This window comes from Pempheris klunzingeri, chromosome 19 (genome assembly GCF_042242105.1).
Source record: "Pempheris klunzingeri isolate RE-2024b chromosome 19, fPemKlu1.hap1, whole genome shotgun sequence".
Classification (NCBI taxonomy): domain Eukaryota; kingdom Metazoa; phylum Chordata; class Actinopteri; order Acropomatiformes; family Pempheridae; genus Pempheris; species Pempheris klunzingeri.
The window spans coordinates 6,659,934-6,683,226 of record NC_092030.1 but is presented as its reverse complement, the minus strand read 5'-3'; the positions used below and the strand labels follow the sequence as shown (position 1 = coordinate 6,683,226).

Below are 23,293 nucleotides of genomic sequence, written 5' to 3'. Positions count from 1 at the left end.
TGTTTTTGATAGAAATACAGCAGGTATAGAGTCAGCCAACCTGCAGCAGAGACTGACAGCAGCTACCTGTGTGTGCAGAGCTGAAGACTGTACAGAGAAACACCTCATAGCCTCATTAAATAATAGAGTAGAGCTCATTTTTCACATCCAAAATGATTCCATTACACGGTTGTCAGTTCCCACATGAGTCGAGGATCAGACTCTTACAGGCTTGCGCTGGTGCACAGGTAAGTGTGCTTGAGGTGACACATCTGCTGCAGTCCTGTCCCTCTGTTGAGAAGGTGTACACCGCCTCATGACATTCCTCTCTTAGATGTTGCTGGAGATCTATGCTGGTATAGCTTGTTTAACATCATCCAGCACTTCTGCAACTCTCGATTTAGGTGAGCATGGACTGACACCAACATTTTGAAGTGGTCATTAGATGAGCTACTGTAAAACAATAACACTTAATGACATTTTTAAGGCAAATGTATATGTGGGTATATATGTGTATGCCAATATGTACATGCACGTGTAGGTATGTGTACAATGGTTAACAGGCTGTGGTTGTCAGGGGGAGGGATGCAGGTTTTTTTTACTCTTTGTTCTTTTAAACCTTTGCTAACTGATTTCTCTGGCCACTTGGGGCCACTGCAGGACAGAAGTCCCACTTACAAAAACTTTAACGGCTGGAATTCACCATATCCTCTTCAGATCTGGACACATTTGTGTAAAAGCATATGCCAAGTGCATAACTAAAGACCCTGTTGATGTTTCTAAATCAATATTTAATGCATGATCACAATGAAAGATGCATGAGCAATTAAATGTTAATAGAACAGTTCCTGTGAATGCTGTAATGTGACTGCTCATCAGCTTGTTTATGACAAGACTGAAAAATGAAAGGAAAATTCAACTTAAACTTATACTAAATGCTACTTTTGTTTGCTCTTACAGTCACAACTGTGAGCATCAACATCTCTATAAGATTGTGTGTGTTTGTATTACTCCCACCGTCCAAACAGTGCTGACTGTATGTTGCTTTTGTTTGTTTAAAGTTTCAATACACTTTTAAATTTACAATGTTAGGTTCATATTTGAATATTCTTTATGAATGGTGTTATCTTGTCTATCTTGTTTCACTGCTACGCATGATGAAGGGAATTGTGCTTGTCTGTTATGCCACCTAGTGGCCATTCATTCAAAGAAAAGAAAAAAGCTTGACCAACAAATGACGAATGTGTATTCGTGAAAAATGTGTTGCACCGCAGATGTTTTTTTGTGAGAATATATTTACCATACTGTTCATTTCTCTTTATATTTCTCTGACTATGATAGAAACAATGGACTACATGACTACAGAAGCTGTGCCAGGGTCCAAAACTGAATGATGAAAAACTAAAAATAAGGGTCAGTAAGACTCAGAGTTTGTGAAACGATGCTTAGAATTATTTGTGCCCATAATTAAAGGCTTCAACAATTCTCCTGCTAATAAGTGTTCCTCAGTTTTTTCCTTTTGTTGCTTGTTCTTGTCTTCAGAGGACAGTACACAGACTTATAGAATATACAGGCAGTACATGATCTTCAGTTGCATGCAAAGGGAGATCTTGCATATATTCTCTGTGCAGTCATGCTTATTTCTTTTTGTAATTTTGTTATTTTTGTGGCACAAGCACTTGTGGAGAATTTCCCTTTTGGGAGATTAAAGCTTCACTACACTTCTAAATTAGCAGCAGCTGCTACTTATTTTGTAGTTTACATGCAATATAAAAGTTCATCAAACATTAGTATACGTTCCTAAATCACATATGGTGGAGAGATTTAACATGTAGATCACGTACATTAAAACAAATGATCCATTGTGGAGAGGCAGTATCTTTGCTTTTAACACTTTCTGATTTGTTTGTTCTTTTAGTTTTTATAGATTATTTTAATCCTCCAAAGTAATTTTGGATCATTGATGAATAAATTGATTTTCCTTCGTGCTGCAGGAACAGTAGCAACCAAACTGCAACAGTGGAACATAACAGGGATCCAATCAATTAATTAAATACATTAAGAGATAATAATAACACTTGAACTTTGTGTAAATGATACACAACTGTCTAAGGAACAGAAGTGCTCTTGACATCATGTGCTGTTTGTGCTATGAATGTCTACACTCTGCACGTGTGTGTGTGTGTGTGTAAGCATACAGTCCCCAGGGCAGCGGGTGTCATAACGTGACCTGTGGCCACATTCAATGCAGCAGATCCTGTTTCCCCTGCAGGCACACGAGTCACATGGAAGCACAGAGCTGTGGCAGATAAACTGACAAACAGCAGCTTGGAAATGTCAGCTGGATGTTACACCGAACATCTGAGCCTGTTCACCAGCGGTCTGATTTAAGCATCATTCAAACCTCTAGTTGTATCACACCTTTACCACAATAACACTATGGTGATTATTTCATTTCTAATTCTATTATATGTGGATATGTTGTGTAGGTGTATATTCCATATTTGCCCATGTTGTGCTGTTGCATACATTTGCCTTCATTTCTGATCAACCTTTAAGCCCTTATTCACTATGCCATGGCCACCAGTGCAGCCTGTTGACTGAGAAACTGAATTTTTTTTTATCCATTTTACATTTTCAGCTTACGTAATGTTTCTTTGTTTGGCTAGGGGGTGAGTGCGTGGGTTTGATGAGGAGGATGTTAGGTAGGGGTGGATGAGGGGACAAGAGCAGTGTTTTGTGTGCTGTTGCCCTCTTTTTTTTTTCTTGTTGAGTCTTCTTAGGGGGTAAAAACATGAACAAAAAGATGTAAAAACAACAACAAAGGTTAAGCCAAGAGTCAAGAAAATGTATATTTTTACAATACAGCTGTGTCTTCCATTCTTGACAAATGTGGTTTAAAAACTAATAATTTGTAAACCTCTATGTATTCTGTGTATTTTACTCCTTTTTATTTTCTATTTGGTGTCAAATTTGTACACCCACAAAAGGTTTGTGTGAAAAATGGACGGGTTATTGTCACATGATATGATTCTTTAAAATGATCTGAGTACATAAAAATCTAAAAAGTTTTAGTGTGCAGGTTCTCTTCTTTCATACATTCAACAAAATCAGAACTTGAACGATGAACATTTCCTGGTTGTTCCAAAGTTTAAAATCTGAGACAGGGACATTTATGTTCCTGTTGACAGCTGACACAGTTAAGTAATTTCAAAGTAGATTCATGTAGAAGAGGCTAGAAGTACAGGAGTGACAGCAGACACCAAGCAATCAATTCTCATGTTAGACGGAACCGGAGGACAGTGGAATATATTACAATGAAGGGCCAAGAATTCTTGATTTTATATTTGTGAACATAATTTATTTACATCATACAATTTATTCTGTATTATTGGAGGATTATGCGCACTGCAGTATATAAATAAAGATGTTTGTACAAACTTGCATAACTAAGGGGTAAAAAACAAACCAAACAGATTAGGCAGCCAGACCAAAATTCGACAGAAACTGAAAATCATTAATAACCTACGACCACAGGTCTCACTAAGTCACCGCGGCACACAGCCACATAGCCTCAAACGAAACTCACACACCAGCTGTCCACACCTACTCCGACAAACACACACCTGTGTTTGATGCACAGTATGCAACAGTCAAACACTCCCAACGTTGTAAATGTATCAGCTCACATTAAAAATAGAAGAAAACACTCAATAGTGAAGTAAAAGACGAAAATATTAGTGGAGCTAAACCCTTCCAAAGGCAAAAAAATTAATACAAGCTTAGGCTACTTGTCATACAAAAACACACAGCATACATACCACTTTTCTGGAAAACAAAAAAAAATTAAACAAAATAGAACAAACAAACGTGACTTCAGTGGATGGTTTTAAAGACCTAAAAAGCAGGAAGTCCACGTGCCTGCCGTCCAGGTCAGACACAGAGCGGGTCACAGCATTCAGCCCAGAACCAACGGGAGAGAAAGAAGAGTAAACTGTCTGTGTTGTGTTTCTAGTGCCGCACACCCACACAAACATACAGGAGGGAAGGAATATGAGCCAGCAAGAAAGGGCTAGCAACAAAGTCTCTTCTTCAAAGTCTTTTTGCAATATGTTTGAGCTGCGTGTCAATGAGCGGGTGGGGCCAGAGTGGACGAAATTCCAGCGGCACAGAGAAGCATTTCAGGTTGATAAAAACTAACCAGGGCGTCAAGTCTGTCAAGTAAGGAGGGTTACACTCTGACCAAAAGAAGAAAAAGAAAAACAATATCCATTTTGCTACTCAAGCCAGCAGAGAGCAAGCGTGGCTGAAGGGCGCCATCAGCCAACAGCAGTGTCCAAACACGCCCACATTTCCAGGCGCTTTGCGGGCAGAGTTCAAGCGACCTCAAGACGACTGGGCAGCCATCAACAGTATTTTTTAAAAGGGCAATGACTTTTTTTTCTCTTCCTCAGTCACTTCTCATGAAATGGACTCACAATTTCACATACACACTATTTGTTCAATACACCCCTCCACAAGTGTTAAACTCACACAAAGAAGAATGGAAGCTGAAAATATACATGAACTTTCATGCACTGGGGGAGAAAAGTCCTGAATATGTAACAAAGAAGGGGAAAAAACAGGTCCTTCAGGAGGCAGGTAGGGCTCAAGTCCATTGTTAAAGGCCGATCACTCCCAGTATTCAAAGTCAAACTGAGAGTCCTCTTCATATTCTCTGGATCTTGTCGGCAACAACCACAGGGTTCTCTTTGCGAATCTTGTCCGCAGCTTCAGCTTTGTAGTCGTATGGACAGTTATGCTTATCAGAGTAACGGTGAAGTCCACAGAACAGGTTCCCACAGCGGCAGTCAAAACCTGAAGTGCCATGGCAGAAAAAAAAAAAAAACAGGCCGAGTCAAATCAACGGCAAAACATCCCCAACAAGATCAAGGAACACTGCAACAACGTGATGTTAACAGGTGATTTACACGGCTGCTACCCAGAGCAATATCATGGTCCAGCCACAGTCATTGTTCCAGTTTGAACACCAACCAACACTTCGCCTTATAAATTAGTAAATTACCATATTTAGAATCAAGTTACAAAAAAACCCCAGAAGAACACCAGCACACCAGTGACTGCTGATGGACATTTACGAATGGCGTTATAATGGTTATCTGTAACATGTCTTACCTGTAAGGCCAACTTTTTTACGGCACATAAAGCAGCGGTTCTTCTTGGGTTTTGGGGGTTCTGGGGCTTTGGAGTCCTCACTGCCAGCAGTGGAGGGATGGGAGGCTGAGGATGTGGGCTGTGTCAACACTGAGGGTGCACAAGAAAAGCAGCTGACTCAGTAAAGTATCTCTTACCAACCTACACAGGTCACAGGTCACAGAGCGCACCGTAATATCAAAATAGCCAAATAATTGACATTCTGACAATATTGCCGTGAAGCAATCCTGCTTGCTGATGTACAGCATTGTCATGAGAAATGAAATACAGAACAGAGATATTAAAGTAAAAGATTCCTCAGTAAATTTTTATCATCTCGCTGGATATATACTGGCTACCGCCCTGCTGTAAAGACGATCTCTCAGACAGTGAAAACTAAAGCTGAACATTATATTGTAAGCATCAACATGCTATTTCTGGCAGGACTGCATTACACTGTAATGATGCCTGTAAGTGTGTTGGTGTAACTCAGTCTACATCCTCTGTGATGAAAAGCAAGTCCATATCTGGTACCGACCTGGCTCTGTGAGCTCTGCTTTGCTCCCTGATGCTCCTTTCTCCTCACTGGAGAGACTCATCTCAGTCATCTGTTGTGTTACAGAAATGGCTGTTGAACTGTGAAGGACAAACAGGGCGACATTAACAAAAAAAAAAAAGCAACATTTCAGGAGAATAAATTAATTACATAACCGTATTTTCCATATACCCAACTGTCTTAATCTGCAGAAGGCACACTCATGAGTTACTACAAGGGATGTACTGTTTCAGCCTTAATGGTGCCTGGGGACATATTATGTACCCAGCTTCCCATTTCAAAACTTCACGAGCTTTGTTTGGGGCAGTATAATAAACCCTGGTGGTGGATCCCCTCACCTGAGAGCCTCGGTGGCAGCAGCTTCTGCAGAGGCGGCGGCCTCAGCTGCCACCTCTGCAGCAGCGACTGCAGCAGCTGCAGCATTATTCAAGGTGGCCTCTAACCTCTGGATGGCAGAAGCCTCAGCTGTGGGCCCACTGTTGCTGCCTGAGGGAGAAATTTCACCACGTGAGACAGTCAGACACAGGGGTTAAAGGGTTTTGTCCTATGTGCATGTGCAAACAAAAAAAAACTGACAGACACAGCAGGTCTTACCCAAAGCACTCAAAGAACTGACTCCTCCATTGTTCTGCCTTGACAGGTGCTCCTTGTGGCAAACAGAGCACATACCGTTAGTCCTAGGGTTGCCATAGAAACCACAGCCGGTGGGACAGAGCATGGGAACTGGGCTTTGATTGGTCTCCTGGGCCATCGCGACGTCTGCCACCTGCTGAGCTGACCTGGAGGCACAAACAAAAGACACACGCTGGAGTGATGCGTGCTTGTGTGGGTACAACAGTTTCAGCTGTTCAAAAACTATTCAAATGGCTCAGTGTGCAGATGATTCATAATCTGTTCCACAGACACACTGGCTCACAGAGAGATGTCATTAGTGCTGAAGCGGTTAGTCAATTAACCACTTTGGCAACAACACTTATAACAAATGAATTGTCAATTACTGAGTAAATGTCAAACATTCACAGAATGTGTCGCAAATTTGGGGAATTTCCTGCTTTTCTCCATTTTATGCAACTGCCAGTGAAACACCATTAAAATGTTTACTGGGTGTTTTACAAAAATTGCTTTAATGGTGTTTGATTGGGTCATTTTCTGCAGCAAACGAGTGAGTGTCTGTAATTCACAGACCAAGACAGAGCTCTTTAAGTCCTATCTGCAGTTTGTCTGCCTACTAAATCTCACTCACCTCTGGCTCAACTCAGCTTAATGCACGTGTACCACACGATGCATCACTGAGCAACAATTATCAACAGGTTTAGTGACAGCTCAACATCACTATCACCTATAAACACATGCTCACGTCTGGCTTTGGCTTGTTAAGCTGCTGGGCTACTTAATGCAATTAACACAAAATTACATTCTAATTTGCACAAGGGCATCAAACATCACAGTAAAGGGGCAGAGACCCACTCACAGGGACCACTGTCTCCTTCAGTAGTTGCCTGTATTACTAAAGACTCGCCTGAATGATGAGATAATCTTGCGATTTAAGACACGACAGCCTAAATACTTATTTTGCTGCAGAGTGAAAACAGGAAGTTGGCATTAAGTGCCTGTCAGATTTGCAGTCTGCCAATTTCAGACCACAGCATGCAACTTTATTCTGAACTTTGGAATCAGTATATGTAAGAAAATAATTATCATTTATCAGCGTTTTTGAAACTTTAACTCAAATTTAACAGCCTTTATCTGAGAAAGAGATGGCTCAGGTGTCATCAGGTGGGGTATGCTTGTGTCCTATCTTGGTTCACATATGTTGAATGCAAACAGCTTTCTTGGTCTTCATTGATTAAGACTATAGGCTGTGGTTATTGCTTTTTCATATCATTTTTGGACTATTTTATTTGAGCAAAACTCCTGTTTGGCTGCTGATGTTTAGACAACATTCAATTCATTGAGAGCTTCTTTTGTTAAATAAGGTCTTGCAAAAACAAAAAACAGAAAGAAAACATGTTTATATTTGTCAAAAATGCCTCCAGGGGAAAACATGCAGGTCTACAAACCAGAATGTTTCGCCAATATTGACACAGTTACCAAGTTAGTGCACAGAGTACCAGTCCCCTCTTCTCTTGCCAAAGTTACTCATGCAAACACAAACTTGCGTCAGCCTCATAATAACATTAAAGGAAGTTGTGAGGCTATCACTAAAGGGGTGAGGCTGTTCATGATCATTGGTAAAACACTGGGGAACTAAGAAGGGAAGTATTCACATCACCAAGTTCAGGCTCCAGTGAATTGCACCAGATCTTTCCTCCTCTCCCTAAAACTATCATCACTACACCACCACAATCTGCACCTTCACGTGTGTGTGTGTGTGTGTGCGAGCCTGCAGACTGCATGCAGCTCCAGGCTCACATGGACATGTGTACATGGACATGTGTACGATGGCTTTCCTCTGTCACAGGAGTGCAATGTGACACTGTGATCTCAAAGGCGCGCGCACACACACACGCATGTTTCCTCAGGACAGTAAGGCTGTGAACACATCTATTTATAGACAACCTCGAGAGTCCCGCAAACAGAGCTGGTGCCACTATTTGTATCCTTGTCAGAGTGAGTGTCTGCACCATCAGCTTCCTAACCCAAAGGAGGAAACACATTATAAAGACAGAGGTCCACCATACCCATCCTCCACAGTTTGGATCGTGTTGGAATGGGCAGGAGACTCGTGGGAGCTCATTCTGACATGGGTACAAAATTCAGCACAACACCTACAGATCGCATGCAGAGTGGTGCACGTTTATCACCCAGACAAAAGCCAAAATCACTCACCGACCCCAAGATACTTGGAGCATGCCAACATCAAACCCTCGACCGGGATTACATCGACCAGAGGCTCAATAACCTCATCTCCGATTTAACATGCTCAATAGAGGTGGTTTAAGCAAATCAATAGCATTTATCTCGTCTGCAGTCCTCGTTTGCTTCCTGACAAACACCGGGCCACAGCTGTGCCACTTCCACAAATCCACTGAGTCATGCTAGCAGGCTAATGGCTGCTGCTAACGTCTTGCTTTAAAAAAAGAAAAAAAGAAAACTATGATACACGACAGCAAACAGCATAGACATTGTCGCTTCTGAGTCCAGTTATGTCTGCTTCTAGTTTTAAAAAACACACACAAAGCCTAGTTGAACAGTAGCGTTATGTTTTAGTCCAATTGTTCACATGCTAACGACAGCTAGCCGCAATAACCGTGTGAGCAGATACTCGTGATCTCGCTTATGTTAGCATGACTGGGGTTAGCTAGCAGGGCACCGTTAGCTCTGTTGTTGCTTTTGTCTGTTCTTTGTTTTTGTTCCCACCACAGTCGAACTGGGTGTCTTGACATGAACTTATAACAAAGGGCCTTTTTGAGTATCATCATGCGGAATACGTGGGTGAATCGAAACGACTGAGAGGACACAACAAAAAATTGGAAAACCTTGGTAATTAGCCTACAAGACACCGTTCACTGGAACAAGTCTACAGACGCTGCTAACAGATCAATGTTAGCCAAGTTAAATACTGACCGACTTTATTATTAGTTTGGTCGGTGTTGAAAGAAACAAACACGTTAAAGTTATGGCTTTATTATTTTCTAACGTTAGTTGTTATAACATGCGAAAATTGCATATAATTTCGCGTTAGGTTGAGAAGGAAAGTTTCCATCGACACGTGTTAACTAAACGGATCATTTCTTTAATCCTCGCTAAGACAGCCAAGTAAGATTGTTACATTAACATCCACGGTAATTGCTTTCAATTAAACCATAACTTTCAGATTGTTTGATAGTGTTTCACTGTTCATTTCAGAAACTTCTCCAACAGCCATCTCAGCTAGCTGGCTGTGGCTCAACTAACGAGGTTAACTTACCTTCTATGATAGAGAAACGTCGGTTTTTCTTCAAACTTTTCGGTTTCACAGAACAAGTAGATTTATCTTGGAGCCAACAAACTAGGGCCGTCTAGGTAGGTCGTTGTTCGAGCCTTTCCTTTCAGTCTTCTCACCAGACTCCACTCCGCCTGGGAGCACCTTCGGCTAATTTCGTTGACGTCCTCTATCGCTGATTTGTGGTGGCATCTGTTTTGCTTTACGTGGTGCGTTTGCGTCCTCTCCTCTTCCGGTGGACGTCACGGAAATTGTGACCCTCTGATTGGAAGGCAGCAGGAGTGGGAGAATAGCCATAAAACATTTCAGGGTATTACAGAGCATTAAACCCGCTTCTTCCGCCAAGTAGACAGACCACAGCTTGTTGTCTAACTCACAGTTAATGTTCATGTAATCAAGAAAGATACGTGCAGACAACATAGACCGAAAACATATGTTGCCTTCAAATGCTCCCCGTAAACTTCAATTTCCCCGAGTGTTTCTGTACATTCAATATTAGGCTTCGGGTGCTAGTTCACTCTATCTGTTGTTCTTTGTCCTGTTAGTTCAATGAAATGAGCCTTCAAAGTATGGGATCATCATACCTGGATGGTGACTGTTTTGGTATTTCTACAGGGCACAGATAAAAGTGTTTTTATCCTGATCATTTAGAGCATAAATCTGGTAGCATCTTTGCTGATACTAAATCATATTCATTTTTTATTCATTTCTTTGGTTATTTACTCCATGCTTTCTTTCATGTTTAAACTTATGGGAACAAGTATACACAATAGAATGGACCTTTATACAAATGCAGGAAACTCAGCAAAGAAAATAAATACAAAACACAGACAACGATACAATAAAACTCAGTAGCAAGCACCAGATCATGTATAATTACCCGACTGATACTTTAAAGGCTTTTCAGCTTGAGTTTAATATGATCCACATTTTGAGGTCAGTGGGTTAGGAGCTCCACATCGTGATCCTCCAAACAGAAAATACAACTGCAAAGTGCATACTAAATAAATATTAAATAAATGTTTGATTGCAAATAGCTCATTTGGGTTACCCTGGTAATTATGGTGATTTATTTTGCACATTATGTCTTCCAGGCCACTACACAAGATGAAAAGTTCTCAAGGCTGGCAGGCCTGCAAGCCACAGGCCTCCTTGAACTTGCATCAGTTCTATTATAGCAGAGTACATGAGTTAAGACATTCTGTAGTTGCATAATAGAAAAGAAGGGCTGTGTGCTGAAAAGCTATATACATCTATAAGGCAATGCTTCTCACATTGAGGTTTATTAATAGGGTTGCTAAGTTGTATCTCACAACATACCATAGCTTCACATCATTTTCAAGTGTTTTGACATTCAAACACATAAACGTTTTTAAGCAAATAAACGTGCTTATTATTTTGCTCTCTTGTGGAAAAAAACACAACAGTGCATAAGCTTCAGAAAGTAAGCAGGAAGTAACAGGAAAAGGAAGTGAACAAAAAAATCTATAAACCACGTGATCACCGGTTGTCTAGGGAACGCATTTGAAACAGCTTCGCTCGACCAATCAGATCATCGGAGAAATCGAGACCCAGCCAATCAGCTTGCAGCGAGCGATGATTTAAAACCCGGACGCTGAAGCTCTAAAGCTGCACCGCATCTTTCTCTCTCACGAGGCGCCGTCTGTTTGTTGAAGCGACACACATTTCGAAATGGCTCTTCGAGTAACCAGAGTAAGCACTTTAAGCTATTTCTAATTTCTTCTTTTGTTAATTATGACTGCAAATGTGTTTATAATATTTTTTTTTAAATGCCTATTATGTCAAATGCGCTCGTGCACCGCTGTGGGGTTTGGTCTCGCGCAACCGTTCTATAATAAGAAGTCGACGGAAAACCAACAAACTCTAAACTAAAAACAAGCGATGCACCTTAAGGCTGACTGCTCTTATTTTCCCCTCAGAACCGCTTGGCTTCTACCAGGACTGACCTCGCTGGAAAGGCCTGCTCGGTGACCGGGCCTTCACTGAAGCCTCGAGCGGCGCTGGGCGAGATCGGAAACATCGCAGTTAACAAAGAAGCACAGAAGAAGGTAAAAGGAGCTAATGATGCTATAAACTATGCAGCTTCCTCTCAGGTTCAGTTCGTAGTGGTGCATTTCAGACCTGCTAATGCATGCTCTCAACACCGAGCGGCTAATGTTGGTGTTGCGTTTGAGTTTTAATTTGCATCAAGTCTAAAAAGCAGTGAGCGGTTCTTTACATGTTCAATCATTTCTGTAAACTGCACGTCTGCAAGAAGTTGCGTTTAAGAGTAACCAGTGTTTAGACTTCAGCTTATCTGTTTAACCTTTTGTGAGTTTAATTCTGACTTTACTTTCTCGTCTTAGACTGTCAAGACAGAGGCCACCAAGAAGACCAAAGTTACCACCAAAGTTGAAAAAGCGGCTGTTGAACCAAAACCAAAAAATGTTGTTCCAGTTAAACCTGAGCCTGAGGTGCAGGTGAGTTGTAGGCCACAGTTATCTGGCCATTATTTGGTACTGCACTGCTGGGTGTGGTGTTTCAGTTTGTTTAAACACTGCATTGGTATCTCTACTGTTCCAGGTCCTGCCTGAACCAGCGTCCCCCACGCCCATGGAGACCTCTGGCTGTGAGCCTGCAGACCTCTGTCAAGCATTTTCAGACGTCATCCTTCACACTGCCATCAGGGACGTGGATGCCGACGACTATGACAACCCCATGCTCTGCAGTGAATATGTGAAGGACATCTACAAGTATCTCCGACAGCTTGAGGCAAGCATCTATTTTTTTTTTTTTTTTTTTTTTTTTTTTTGTCAAGCTATAGTGTGTGTGATTCCTGTACTCATCTTTGGTTTCCTGTCTCAGGTTGAGCAGAACGTCAGATCCACTTATCTGCAAGGTCAGGAGGTGACTGGTAACATGCGGGCCATTCTCATTGACTGGCTAGTGCAGGTGAACCTTAAGTTCCGTCTGCTGCAGGAGACGATGTACATGACTGTGGGAATCATTGACCGCTTTCTTCAGGTGTGTGACTTTCCAATTTGAGCCTGTCAATTACTTCTCTGAAACTGTCATCACTGCATAGTCTTTATGCTATGTGCCACCCCTGTTTCTAAAATCTGCATAATCCTACCTCCATTAGGACCACCCAGTCCCCAAGAAGCAGCTGCAGCTGGTTGGTGTGACTGCCATGTTCCTCGCTTCCAAATATGAGGAGATGTATCCTCCTGAGATCTCAGACTTTGCCTACGTGACGGACAGGGCCTACACCACTGCCCAAATCAGAGACATGGAGATGACGATCCTCCGCGTGCTCAAGTTCCAACTAGGCCGCCCTCTTCCCCTGCAGTTCCTCAGAAGGGCATCAAAGATTTATGAGGTTAGTCGCTGCATCTTGATACAGCCAAAACTAGATTTGGGTATGCATTTACCAGCCACTAACACCCCCCTTACTCCTTTCAGGTAACTGCTGAGCAACACACCCTTGCAAAATACCTCCTGGAGCTCACTATGGTTGACTATGAGATGGTTCACTTCCCACCTTCCATGGTAGCAAGTGCTGCTTTGGCTCTTGCCCTCAAAATCCTGGATGCTGGTGACTGGGTGAGTTTCACTTCTAAATCACTGGCAGCTTCTGAGAGCACAACTTTTCTTAGAGTATGTATATGGATGGATATATATATATATTGGGCCAAATGGCTTAGATGCAGCTCCTCATAATGTTGAGGATGACGTTCTGAAATGTGTCCTCAGGATGTGACACTGCAGCACTACATGGACTACACAGCAGAGAGTTTGATTCCTGTGATGGCACACATTGCCAAGAATGTTGTGAAAGTGAACGAGGGACAGACAAAACACATGGTAAGTAACCTTTCAAATTCAAACAAATCTCCTGGAGCAAGACTTTTTTTTTTTTTTTTTTTTTTTTTTTTTAAACTGGATCTGTAGATGCTCTGTGAGACTCCTAACTGAAGAGTCTTGCCACTGGTCAGTAGCCTAATCTTGTATTTCCCTCAATCTGTTCTTGCAGGCCATTAAGGGAAAGTACTCTACTTCAAAGCAGATGAGGATTGCCACTATCTCTCAGCTCAAGTCTTCAGTGGTGAAGGACCTTGCAAAGCAGCTCACCCAGTGAGATTGCAAACATGTCTGGCACCGTGTGCTGACCTTGTACAGTTATAACTTAAACATTACTGACGTATTGGCACAACTAAGGACCACATCGGGGTGTGCATGTTTAACCAACTGACATTGTGTACTTGTACTGACTATCTTGCAAAGCATGCTACAAGTTTTAGTTTTCTGCTGCTCTACTCTGAAAGCTGGCCCCTCAGACATCCTGAGCGCCACAAAATGGCAGTGCAGGACCATGAACCTAGTGTCATGATGATCATGTGCCTATCAAACGTTTACTCAAAGATTCAGTTACCAGAGACTACTGTAATGCCACCTAACTCACTCTTCACATTGTCTGCAACTTAACACTAGTTTGGACTGAAATCTTGACTCATTCTTGAACACAATATTTGATTCTGCACTCAAATTATGCCACAGTAACAATCACCAAGTCAGTTTTATAAGCTTTCATAACTGCTAAGCAGCTGCAAATCTAAAACTTGTGTCATGCTTAATGATCAGCAAGGTGAATGGTCCTGTGGCTTTTTTTTTTTTAAATGGGATGGTTTCTTAATGCGTGGCAGTGATGTGTAAAATGTACAGCAATACCTTTTTAACTGATTTTACATTCTTAAATGTCTTGTTCTTAAAGCTTCTATTAAATGGTTCTGACCAGAGATTTGCTTGTCATGGACTTTTCTCACCGCTAGGGGCTGCTCTAAGACTGCTTCTAGGTGTCTGCTCAAGTAAAGGTTTAGTTTTCACTGTCAGATGCACTTCTATCTGCTCTGTCTTGTCATCTGAACTCGGCATTGTTAGTTTTTTCCAGTAGTATACACAACGCAGTGGCCTACGCTTGCCCTGTGGAAGCCAAATCACACTGGCCCCTACACAAATTGAACACCTGCATAATTTGGGTTTTAGATGAAACGGGTAGGTAGAGCTTCACTGCAACACAGGGTTTGGGTGTTTTTTTTTTTTTTTTTTTTTTTTTTTTTTTTTTTTTTTTTTTTTTTTTAAAAAGTTGAGTAATTTGACATTTCTTTTCAGGTTTGATTTAGCTAAGCTATTTTGTTGAATGTTTACTCAAGTTTCAGGAAATGCAATGCCATCTCCTTCAATTGAGCATTGTGACACTGATCAAGCTCATGAGCTTGTTCATACTTGTAAGACACTTCTCATATAAGCTACGCCAATCAAATCAAGCCACAAGTATTGAAAGCTAATGGACAGGGCAGAGTGGGAGCTATTATCACTTTAACCTATTCACAGCTGATACCCTGGGGGGAACCAGGCACTGCTATCAGTCCTCCCAGGGGGAAGCAAGGAGAGCTTCACCACACAAGACCATCTGCATGGCGTGAATCGCTGTGTACATCACAAGGCCATCACTCCTGAAGGCCTGTCGGAGAACAGCTTGGGTACATCTGTTGATGTATAGGCACAGACCAGAAATCATCCGCTGCTGAAAAGGGGAAATCATTATCTGGCACTCTGGGAGTTTTGGTTTATTGTAGTTCATGCACAGGGTTCATACAGTGAAATATGAGGAGCAAGTTCCACATAAAAGATCAGTGGTGCTTTCACTGTCTTGTGAAGTAGAGACACAGCCAAACCATACTTTGATAGTTCAGTTATATAATGCAAAATTGTATGAGAACACTGATCTAAGAATCTAAGCTGTGGGCCTGCTACCTGACATAATGACACACGCAGTAATGCTGACACCTTAAGAGCACATGCCTTTTATCTGTCCAGCTCTGAGCCTTCTGTTTTCCACAGAGACACATGATAATTAGTCTCAGTTATCCTGCAAAGCCGGTGCTTTTAAACCCACAGATCATGCTGAGAATTCATACTTGGAGGCTGAGGTCATGACTGGACAGCCATATCAGTTTACAAGACGGATTCCTCCTGTGCGGGGCTCCAAACCATACACTTGCAGCTGCCTGGAACACTGTTTGGCCTTTCTGACAAAGATTCGGCTGTGTGACATTTATTATGATGGAAAATTGAACATAGTGTAGTGGCTGTGCACTTTGAAACAACTCAGCAAATGAACACTGAAACATTGCATTTGCTTGTGACTTTAATAATGGTTAAAGGGTCAGTTCGTCCAAAACATTTCATCACTCAACCCTTGTGGTATCTGGAAAGATGTCTTTCACAAGCAGCACATTGCTACACCACCAATTAATGAACAACTGTGGGCAATACATAAATTTTTCCTGCACACTCTACACTTTTCTTCTGTGATGAGAATGACAGACCAAGTGATCAGAGCTGATAGAGAGTCTGCTGGGCTTCACCTCAGCATTAGACATACAAACATATAGGCTACAAGATCCCAGACCTACTGAAAACCAGGACCCTACTTGTCCTGATTTGACTGAGTACTGTGCAGACCAGCTCAGGTTCTAGGTTTGGTCTTAGATTCTTGGAACTGAGTAACCTTGTTTGGTTAATCACCAAAAAATCGAATAACAGAGGCATTGCCCTCAGCTTTGTGTTAAATGAGAATTAGCAAATGTTAGCATGCTAACACGCTCAACTAAGATAGTGAGCATGGTTAAACCGTATTGGCTTTGTCGAACACTCAATTCTGATCAATCCCGATATTCTACGGCCTGTCATTTGTGATAAGCAGACTGCAGCTGGGGCCACGTCCAATCATATCAGTCCGTAGAAAGAAGTCCACAAAGTCAAGAAGTAAATCTAAAGATGAATGGCAGCAAATGTCACTATCAGTTCTCCCAAAGCCCTATTCTCCTTGTTTCCTATCATCATCAATGGAAATGATCAGTTTCATGTGAATTATAATGCTAAGCAGGCTAATCTTAAGAAGGCTGCAGAGTTATATGGACACAGTTCCAATTGTAGAATCTAATGGACTTTTTTTTGACAGAAGCAATACAATCGTCTTTAAATCAATTAAATTACTTTTCTGTCTGGAACTAGTTCATTCAGTTTTCAGAGGAACTATTTCTTTGGTAGAAAGTAGTTAAATTCACCTGTGTTGTATTTGTTTATAGTGTCGTCACAGGCAAATATCTCAAGTCCTACATATGAAGGACTAAATAAAATCAAGACTATCTGCATGACTGCTGTTGAATGATAAACGTTGGGTAGAGTGTACAATCATGCACACTTGATGGCCTTACGTTCTCCTGTGACCTTTAACACACATTCTGCGAATACAATTTGAAAATGTTTATGTATTCAAGCACATTTCAGTGTCCTTAAAACCTAAATGCTTCTGTCTTTTTCCATGTTTATTCAAGCTCTCCCCATTAAATGAATTTGCGAGTCAGCGCTGAGGTCCAGAAAGAATGCAAAGCTTGGCTTCAGACCTCTCAGTATTTCAGCAATACAGATCTCACCCACAAGCGGATCATCCAAGTCCAGACTCAAAAAGTTTGGAACTCCCTCCCAGTCTAAACATTGTCCAAGATGGCCAGAGATTTAACAAGTGCACCCTTCAAAATGAGTCAATGCCCATTCTCACCTTTCGTCCACCAAGTCTGCGTGTTTCAATCCAATATGACAAAGTCAAACAAACAGCCGGCCCGTGGCAGCACTGTTAAGGTTTCTGTGGGGTGCTAATAGGTTGGCAGCTGGCAAGCAGAATGAGGCCTCTGGGCTTGAGAGTGGAGTGAAGCACAAATAAACACAGGGGCATTCATTTTCACAATTTATAGATTTTCAAATAAAAATCATGTGCTTCCTGAACTTTACTGACCTTGGACGCTCAGTGTCACATGAAGGAAAGAAAGGCTCCCATTGTGGCCTGAACGCTGGAGTGCTTGAGCCAGGTGTGAATCGGATTTTCTCCGGACCACCTTAACCTCTCCGTGTACGGTTTGAGTGGTGAGCAGGAGGCCATCTTCTCTGCACGGTTACACTACATGGCATGTTTGTGGAATTGTCACAGACAGGAGAGTGGTGTGTTTTCTTTCCAAAGGCACTGAGTTGTGAGAGTAAGGATATTTTGAAATACAGTGTCACTTGTATGTCTCCTATATGAAATGTATTTGTGTGCCTATTATGTGTCCTGTACTCCATAATGAGTGCTGTAAGTCATTTGACTAAAAAAATATCACCTTCTGTTAACTGTATTTTTTATTCTTTAGCTTTTGGTCACATCACATGGTCTTCATCAGAAGACTTTACGGTCTTCTTGCTCATATTAACTTAATATTAACTTGCTTGAGAACTCACCTGAGGGTTCCTTCGACAGCTCTGCTGGAGCGTTCAATTATATTACATGCGCTTCATCAGCAGCCATCATAGGCGAGAGGTCCGCAAAGCAAACAATGTGAAAATGTACTATTCCAGGACAACTCAGTAGTGGTCATGTGATATGATTGAAAACTCCCGAACAGCTACTAAATAGAAATAGAATAGAAAATGGAAAAAATCCCCATCATCAATTTTTTGTTTGGTTAAAAATGACTTTTCAAGACAGCATTGCTCATTGTAACTTCTAACATACAGGAAAACATCTTTAGAAAGTTTATTTACTGTGTTATACACAACAGCCTAAATACACAAACACAAAAATTAAGTCAAGTTATACAAAAAAGCCACTATATAACTGTACTACATACATGCCTTGGCAAGAGTTATTGTTTTGGGGAGACAAAAAGAAGTTATCATCTTGTTTCAGCCCTCAGAGATTATTTTTGGCCACTGAGCAGCTCCACTGGAGCCCGTTCAGAGAACTGTGTGGTTGCAGGGATGCGAGGACTGTTGGTTATTCGCTTCCCCAACTGAGATTTTTCCACTGGCCTTTACTACACGAGTTCTGGGGATTTGATCCCACAGTTTCAACGTACTAGTGACTTTCTTACAGGACAAAAGCAGCCAATGACGTGCTTTTAAAGGCAGGAGTAGTTTGTCCCCTGGTTGGTATTAACGTAGAAAACCCCCAGTGCTAAACACAAGGTACAGAAGTCAAATTTGTATTTCAAATAGGGATCTAGGAGTCGCATTTTCTGATGTGATTGGGGTGTTTTTGTAGGCTGGTTCCACACTGGTTAGAGAAACAATCGACCAATCAGAGCTTTGGATTAGAGATAGAGATAACAAGTATTAAAATCAGCAATTTCTTTAATCTATGAGACCATTTTGGAGTCTGTACTGGCTGTGCAGAGATCCCTTACCAGCGCTGCAGAAAAACATTATTAGACATGTTCCGAACAGATTTGCATGATATTGCCCTCAATGGACTCATTTTAGAATAAAACAAATCTTAATCTTCTCTTTAAATAGTTCTAACCCGGCTCCAGTTATCATTATTCCTCAGCAGTGGTCACGTACAGTCCATCTTGATGTTCACATTAGGGTTATCATACTGACTGAAGCACCAATAGTTTGTTCCCTGCATTCAACCCAACATCACTGTGCAATATAGTAATTACTAAAGGGCTATTAACTTCATGTTGTCACACACCATAACTATCGCAGGTTATATCGCACTGTTTTACTTAGAGGGAACTGGACCAGTGTTTGTGTTTTGATTCACAAGATCAGTAATAATGAGAGCAAGACTGCTCATGAATCAAGTGCTGTGAATAGAGTTTTGTTAGTACATTAGTTCTTTCTGTGATGACAAATGCTATAGGATGGTTAATGAGTCATGTAATGCAGCAGTGTAGTTTTAAAGGTTTGCTTTGTTGCTTTTTAATAAATATATTTAAACATTGTGAAAAATAATAACTCCCAAGTCATGTGAGCATCCAGAATGGCTGGTCTTCAGAGATGATTTCTATCATGCCCACTGGTGCACCTAGGGATTCGGGCCAAGGTCCAGTGGCTGACTGCCCCTGTCGATCTGTGTCCTGCTGTCGACAGTGTGTTGTAATCTAACCTGTTTGGTGAGTCAGGCTGCCTGGCATACATTGCCTCTGAGCTGTGATAAATCCTCAGTGTGCTGGGAGGAGGGGAGAGGATGCACTTCTGCTCCTGCTGACACACTGTAAATCAACCTCTGGGGTCACTTGGCCGTCTCCTTTGTTGTCAGCATGCGACACAGACCGACAGAGGCAGTCAGCCACTGGACCTTGGCCCGAATCCCTAGGTGCACCAGCGGGCATGATAGAAATCATTACTTACTATTTTTGCATTTTTCTGTATTCAATCATAGAATTTCATCCAATAATGTTTAATTGAGGATTTCTGAGACCATATGTTCCCCCCCATATATGTCGTTGAAGTGCTTCCAGCCAAAAACTTTGATAAAGCAAAAGGGAATCGTCACAGTTATTATCATCTTGTGGGAATCATGAGTGTCTGAACCAAATTTTACAGTAGCTGATCCAGTAGATGTCAAGACAAATCGCTCAAACCCACAAATGTCCACCTCATGGTGGCACTAGAGGGAAAGGATCACCCAGGTCAGCAGGATTCATCCACCAGGGACCAAAAATGTTTAATTATTTGCTCAGATATTTCAGCCTGGAACACAGAAAGTCATTTAAAAACACTAACCACTGCTTTGAACGTATATATCCAGATTGAAATTTGAGCCATTCCCCAAATGGACTCTTTGAAACAAAGATGATGGCTGAAAATGATGTTAGTTCTTCCTCAGTTTGTATAACATAAACCAGAGCTAAAATGCTGTCTATAGTATTACTTATATTTGTCTTTGTGTCTGTGCTATATATGGTTAACTTCCATTATTTCACATTTTCATACACAATAATACGTTCAGATTTTTGTTGTGTTATAACAAAATTAGCTTGAAGTTGTCATTTGTTGTCGAGATTTTGGAAATATCAAATATAACTATAAGCAGTATATAATATAAGCAGTAAGGAATTCAAGGTTTTCACAAGCATCACCAGGAAGATCAGCATTTATCTTTTTAGAAAACTACAGGATTGGTTTTGTGACTCCAGAGTAATGATAATGAATGAGGCTAACTTGAAATATGATATAATGAAAACATATCAACAGGGAATTAAAAACAAGTTTGGGGGACCTTCTGGTGTCTGCGGTGCCTCAAGCAGCTACACATTAACAATAATAAACATGAATGATAATGAAAAATATAGCAAAACAAAATACAACATAAATCAGACAAAAGCCATAAATCAAACATAGACACCCTCACACCAACATAAACACACATCATGTGGCCTAACAACATAACCATATACTGTCATTACAAGAGGAGAGGAAATCTGTATCCACATTGTTCATATTAATGGCGTTATTATAAGGGAAACAGAACTGCTTCTCAGGATAATATGAGAAAAGAAAAATCAAATATGTATCAGTACAAACACACTCACTCACACTCTTGTGTTGCTTATTCCCAACAATGTTAACAAGTGTGTTAACTGTGCTGAGTAAGCACTTTGGTAAATTAAATGGAGTCATTTTTTCACTCGGCTTTCACCTCATGAAGGTGAACTCCTCCTCTGAATGAATATTTTGAAGGTTCCCATCTTACTCAAGAAGCCTTGGATAATTCGTCACGTCACTGTCCTCTCTAAAATGTGGCCGCGCTTACTTGATTATAGAGCTCTTTCCTTGTTAAAACTGGCCACCTCAGATGCATAATGTGTGTAGTCTGAGCCGTCTCTTTGCCTTTGCCATGGGGAAATTATGTTTGTGATTGTTACAGATGGCTCCTCACTCAGCTAAGTCAAGAAGTGAATGAGTGAATAAAATCACTCCAATTATTCATACAGGCAGCATCTGTGCATCATTTTCACAGAGAATCAGGGATAAAACAATTTTCCTCAAAGTGTAATTATGTGAGTTTATTTTTTCTTTCCTCAGGAGTGTTTTCTGGTAGTTTGGTCCATCATCCCACACACACACCAACCTCCAGGGACTCAGCAGCAAAGAGAAGCACAGTTATTGATTATATTAGTCAATAAAGGCTAGTTTCCTCCCTGACTATTATACTAATGCACTTAGGGAGAATGTCCCGGCTAGCCTTGCAGGCCAGGTTATAAAGTGCACCAGAGCTCCTAAATTATTCACAAGGCCCCTTCGCCAGTTGTGGGCCTCCATTAGAGACAGCAGGGAAGAGGGGAGAGGGGGGTGACGATGATGTCACCCGGCCCCATGGAGCCAGACAAGGGCACCTGGGACTGAGTGATGGAGTCAGCTGTGGAGGACCAGGGCTCTGCCGGAAGACTCTGCCCGAGGAGACGAGTGCTCTGCCGTTGCAGGTCACTTCACCAGCAGGCCTTGTTGGTCAAGAGGGAACATTGTGAATACTGTGTGTGTGTGTGTGTGTGTGTGTGTGTGTGTGTGTGTGTGCTTATGCAACCATGATTCTTAATGACTGCTAAAGGAGAATACAATTAGATGAAAACCAAAACAATAGTTGATTGAAAACAAAAAAAATGGAAAGACACGTATGACAAGAAATAGATACTGTATACTTGATCTTGATACTATACTTGTATCTTAGGTGTTTTTCTACTTCAAACCTCCAGATTCTACAATGAACTCTTAGATACAGATATTCCCAGATTTGGAGTTTAACATATTTCCCCCCTAAAGGACCCCTAAAATCTTTTTAAGATTCACTACAAACTCCTGCCTGATGCCCCATTGACCACTGGGACACCCTAAAAGACCTCAAAAACCATTGGAAACCTTCTTAATGACTTAATGAACCTTCTCAAGTGCCACTAGAACCACCTAGAACAGTGGTTCTCAACCTTTCTGCTGCCAAGGCCCCTCTGTGTTCAATGAAAAATTCCAGGGCCCCCCCACCTACAATAGTGGCGTGTGTGTTTTGCTACAATTATGACAAAAGTGCTTTCTTTCAAACCAATATTTATTTTAGTACTTGCTTAACACAAATAGCATATTTGTTTGACAATTTCCCCAAAAAATTATTCAATAAAAAAATGTCATCAAGTGCTAAAGTTTAATAAAATTGCACGTCATCTTGGTGTTAAAGTCTTTGCTACACCAGAGTTAGTCGTTCTAAGCAGCTCACTTCTTTTATTTATAGACACATTGGGAAAGAATACCAAGGTCCAGATGACGGGGACCTCAGTGGTGCGTACGGCCATGCTACTGCCCCACACTGCATTTTGATCCATTTATTTATTAGTTATTATTGGGCTAGGCAGTAAGTTTAGCACTACAGATTGACTGTTTCTTTAGTTAAATAGTTTCTCTCGTTATTTTGTCATTAGAATATTTTTTGGTATTTTTCTTAATAACATTCACAGCCATCTCAAGGCCCCTCTGGCAGCTCTCCGTGGCCCCCTAGTGGGCCGTGACGCACCTGTAGATCCTCCTCAGTGTTCACCAAAAACTCCTCCAGAGCTTTCTAACGGACCCCTAGAACCTCCACACTGACCACTAGAACCTCCACACTGACCACTAGAACCTCCTAGGTGACAAACAAAAATAAAACTGACCAGCTTGAGTACTTCCTTCTAAAAGATACTCTCTCCTTTGGTGTTTGATGATGGTGGTGTCTCCAAAAATCTCCCACAGGTGTTCAGCTAAGGCGATTATGAAGACTGTTACATACTTAT

General features: G+C 41.3%; 2 protein-coding genes across 2 annotated transcripts; one reads left to right on the top strand and one right to left on the bottom strand.

Annotated features, from left to right (window-relative positions):
- Positions 1-3,261: 3,261 nt before the first annotated feature.
- Positions 3,262-9,821, bottom strand: LOC139218843 (AN1-type zinc finger protein 5-like). Its single transcript, XM_070850560.1, has 6 exons — positions 9,639-9,821; positions 6,323-6,507; positions 6,067-6,214; positions 5,711-5,808; positions 5,155-5,283; positions 3,262-4,836 (listed from the first exon to the last, which is right to left on the bottom strand). Exons 2-6 carry the CDS (start codon positions 6,477-6,479, stop codon positions 4,688-4,690), a joined length of 681 nt encoding a protein of 226 aa, XP_070706661.1. The 5' UTR covers positions 6,480-6,507; positions 9,639-9,821; the 3' UTR covers positions 3,262-4,687.
- A 1,475-nt stretch (positions 9,822-11,296) lies between these two features.
- Positions 11,297-14,449, top strand: ccnb1 (cyclin B1). Its single transcript, XM_070850281.1, has 9 exons — positions 11,297-11,366; positions 11,594-11,722; positions 12,020-12,133; positions 12,237-12,425; positions 12,519-12,677; positions 12,796-13,032; positions 13,116-13,256; positions 13,407-13,517; positions 13,687-14,449. Exons 1-9 carry the CDS (start codon positions 11,346-11,348, stop codon positions 13,789-13,791), a joined length of 1,206 nt encoding a protein of 401 aa, XP_070706382.1. The 5' UTR covers positions 11,297-11,345; the 3' UTR covers positions 13,792-14,449.
- The last annotated feature ends 8,844 nt before the right edge of the window (positions 14,450-23,293 follow it).

Excerpts from the sequence above, each read along its gene's own strand:
- LOC139218843 (XM_070850560.1), bottom strand. The coding sequence starts at position 6,479 with ATGGCCCAGGAGACCAATCAAAGCCCAGTTCCCATGCTCTGTCCCACC. Across the intron at positions 6,215-6,322 it reads CAGTTCTTTGAGTGCTTTGG|GCAGCAACAGTGGGCCCACA; the intron begins GTAAGACCTGCT and ends TTTCTCCCTCAG. Across the intron at positions 5,284-5,710 it reads AGCAGAGCTCACAGAGCCAG|TGTTGACACAGCCCACATCC; the intron begins GTCGGTACCAGA and ends GTGCACCCTCAG.
- ccnb1 (XM_070850281.1), top strand. The coding sequence starts at position 11,346 with ATGGCTCTTCGAGTAACCAGA. Across the intron at positions 12,426-12,518 it reads AGTATCTCCGACAGCTTGAG|GTTGAGCAGAACGTCAGATC; the intron begins GCAAGCATCTAT and ends TTCCTGTCTCAG. Across the intron at positions 13,033-13,115 it reads GGGCATCAAAGATTTATGAG|GTAACTGCTGAGCAACACAC; the intron begins GTTAGTCGCTGC and ends TACTCCTTTCAG.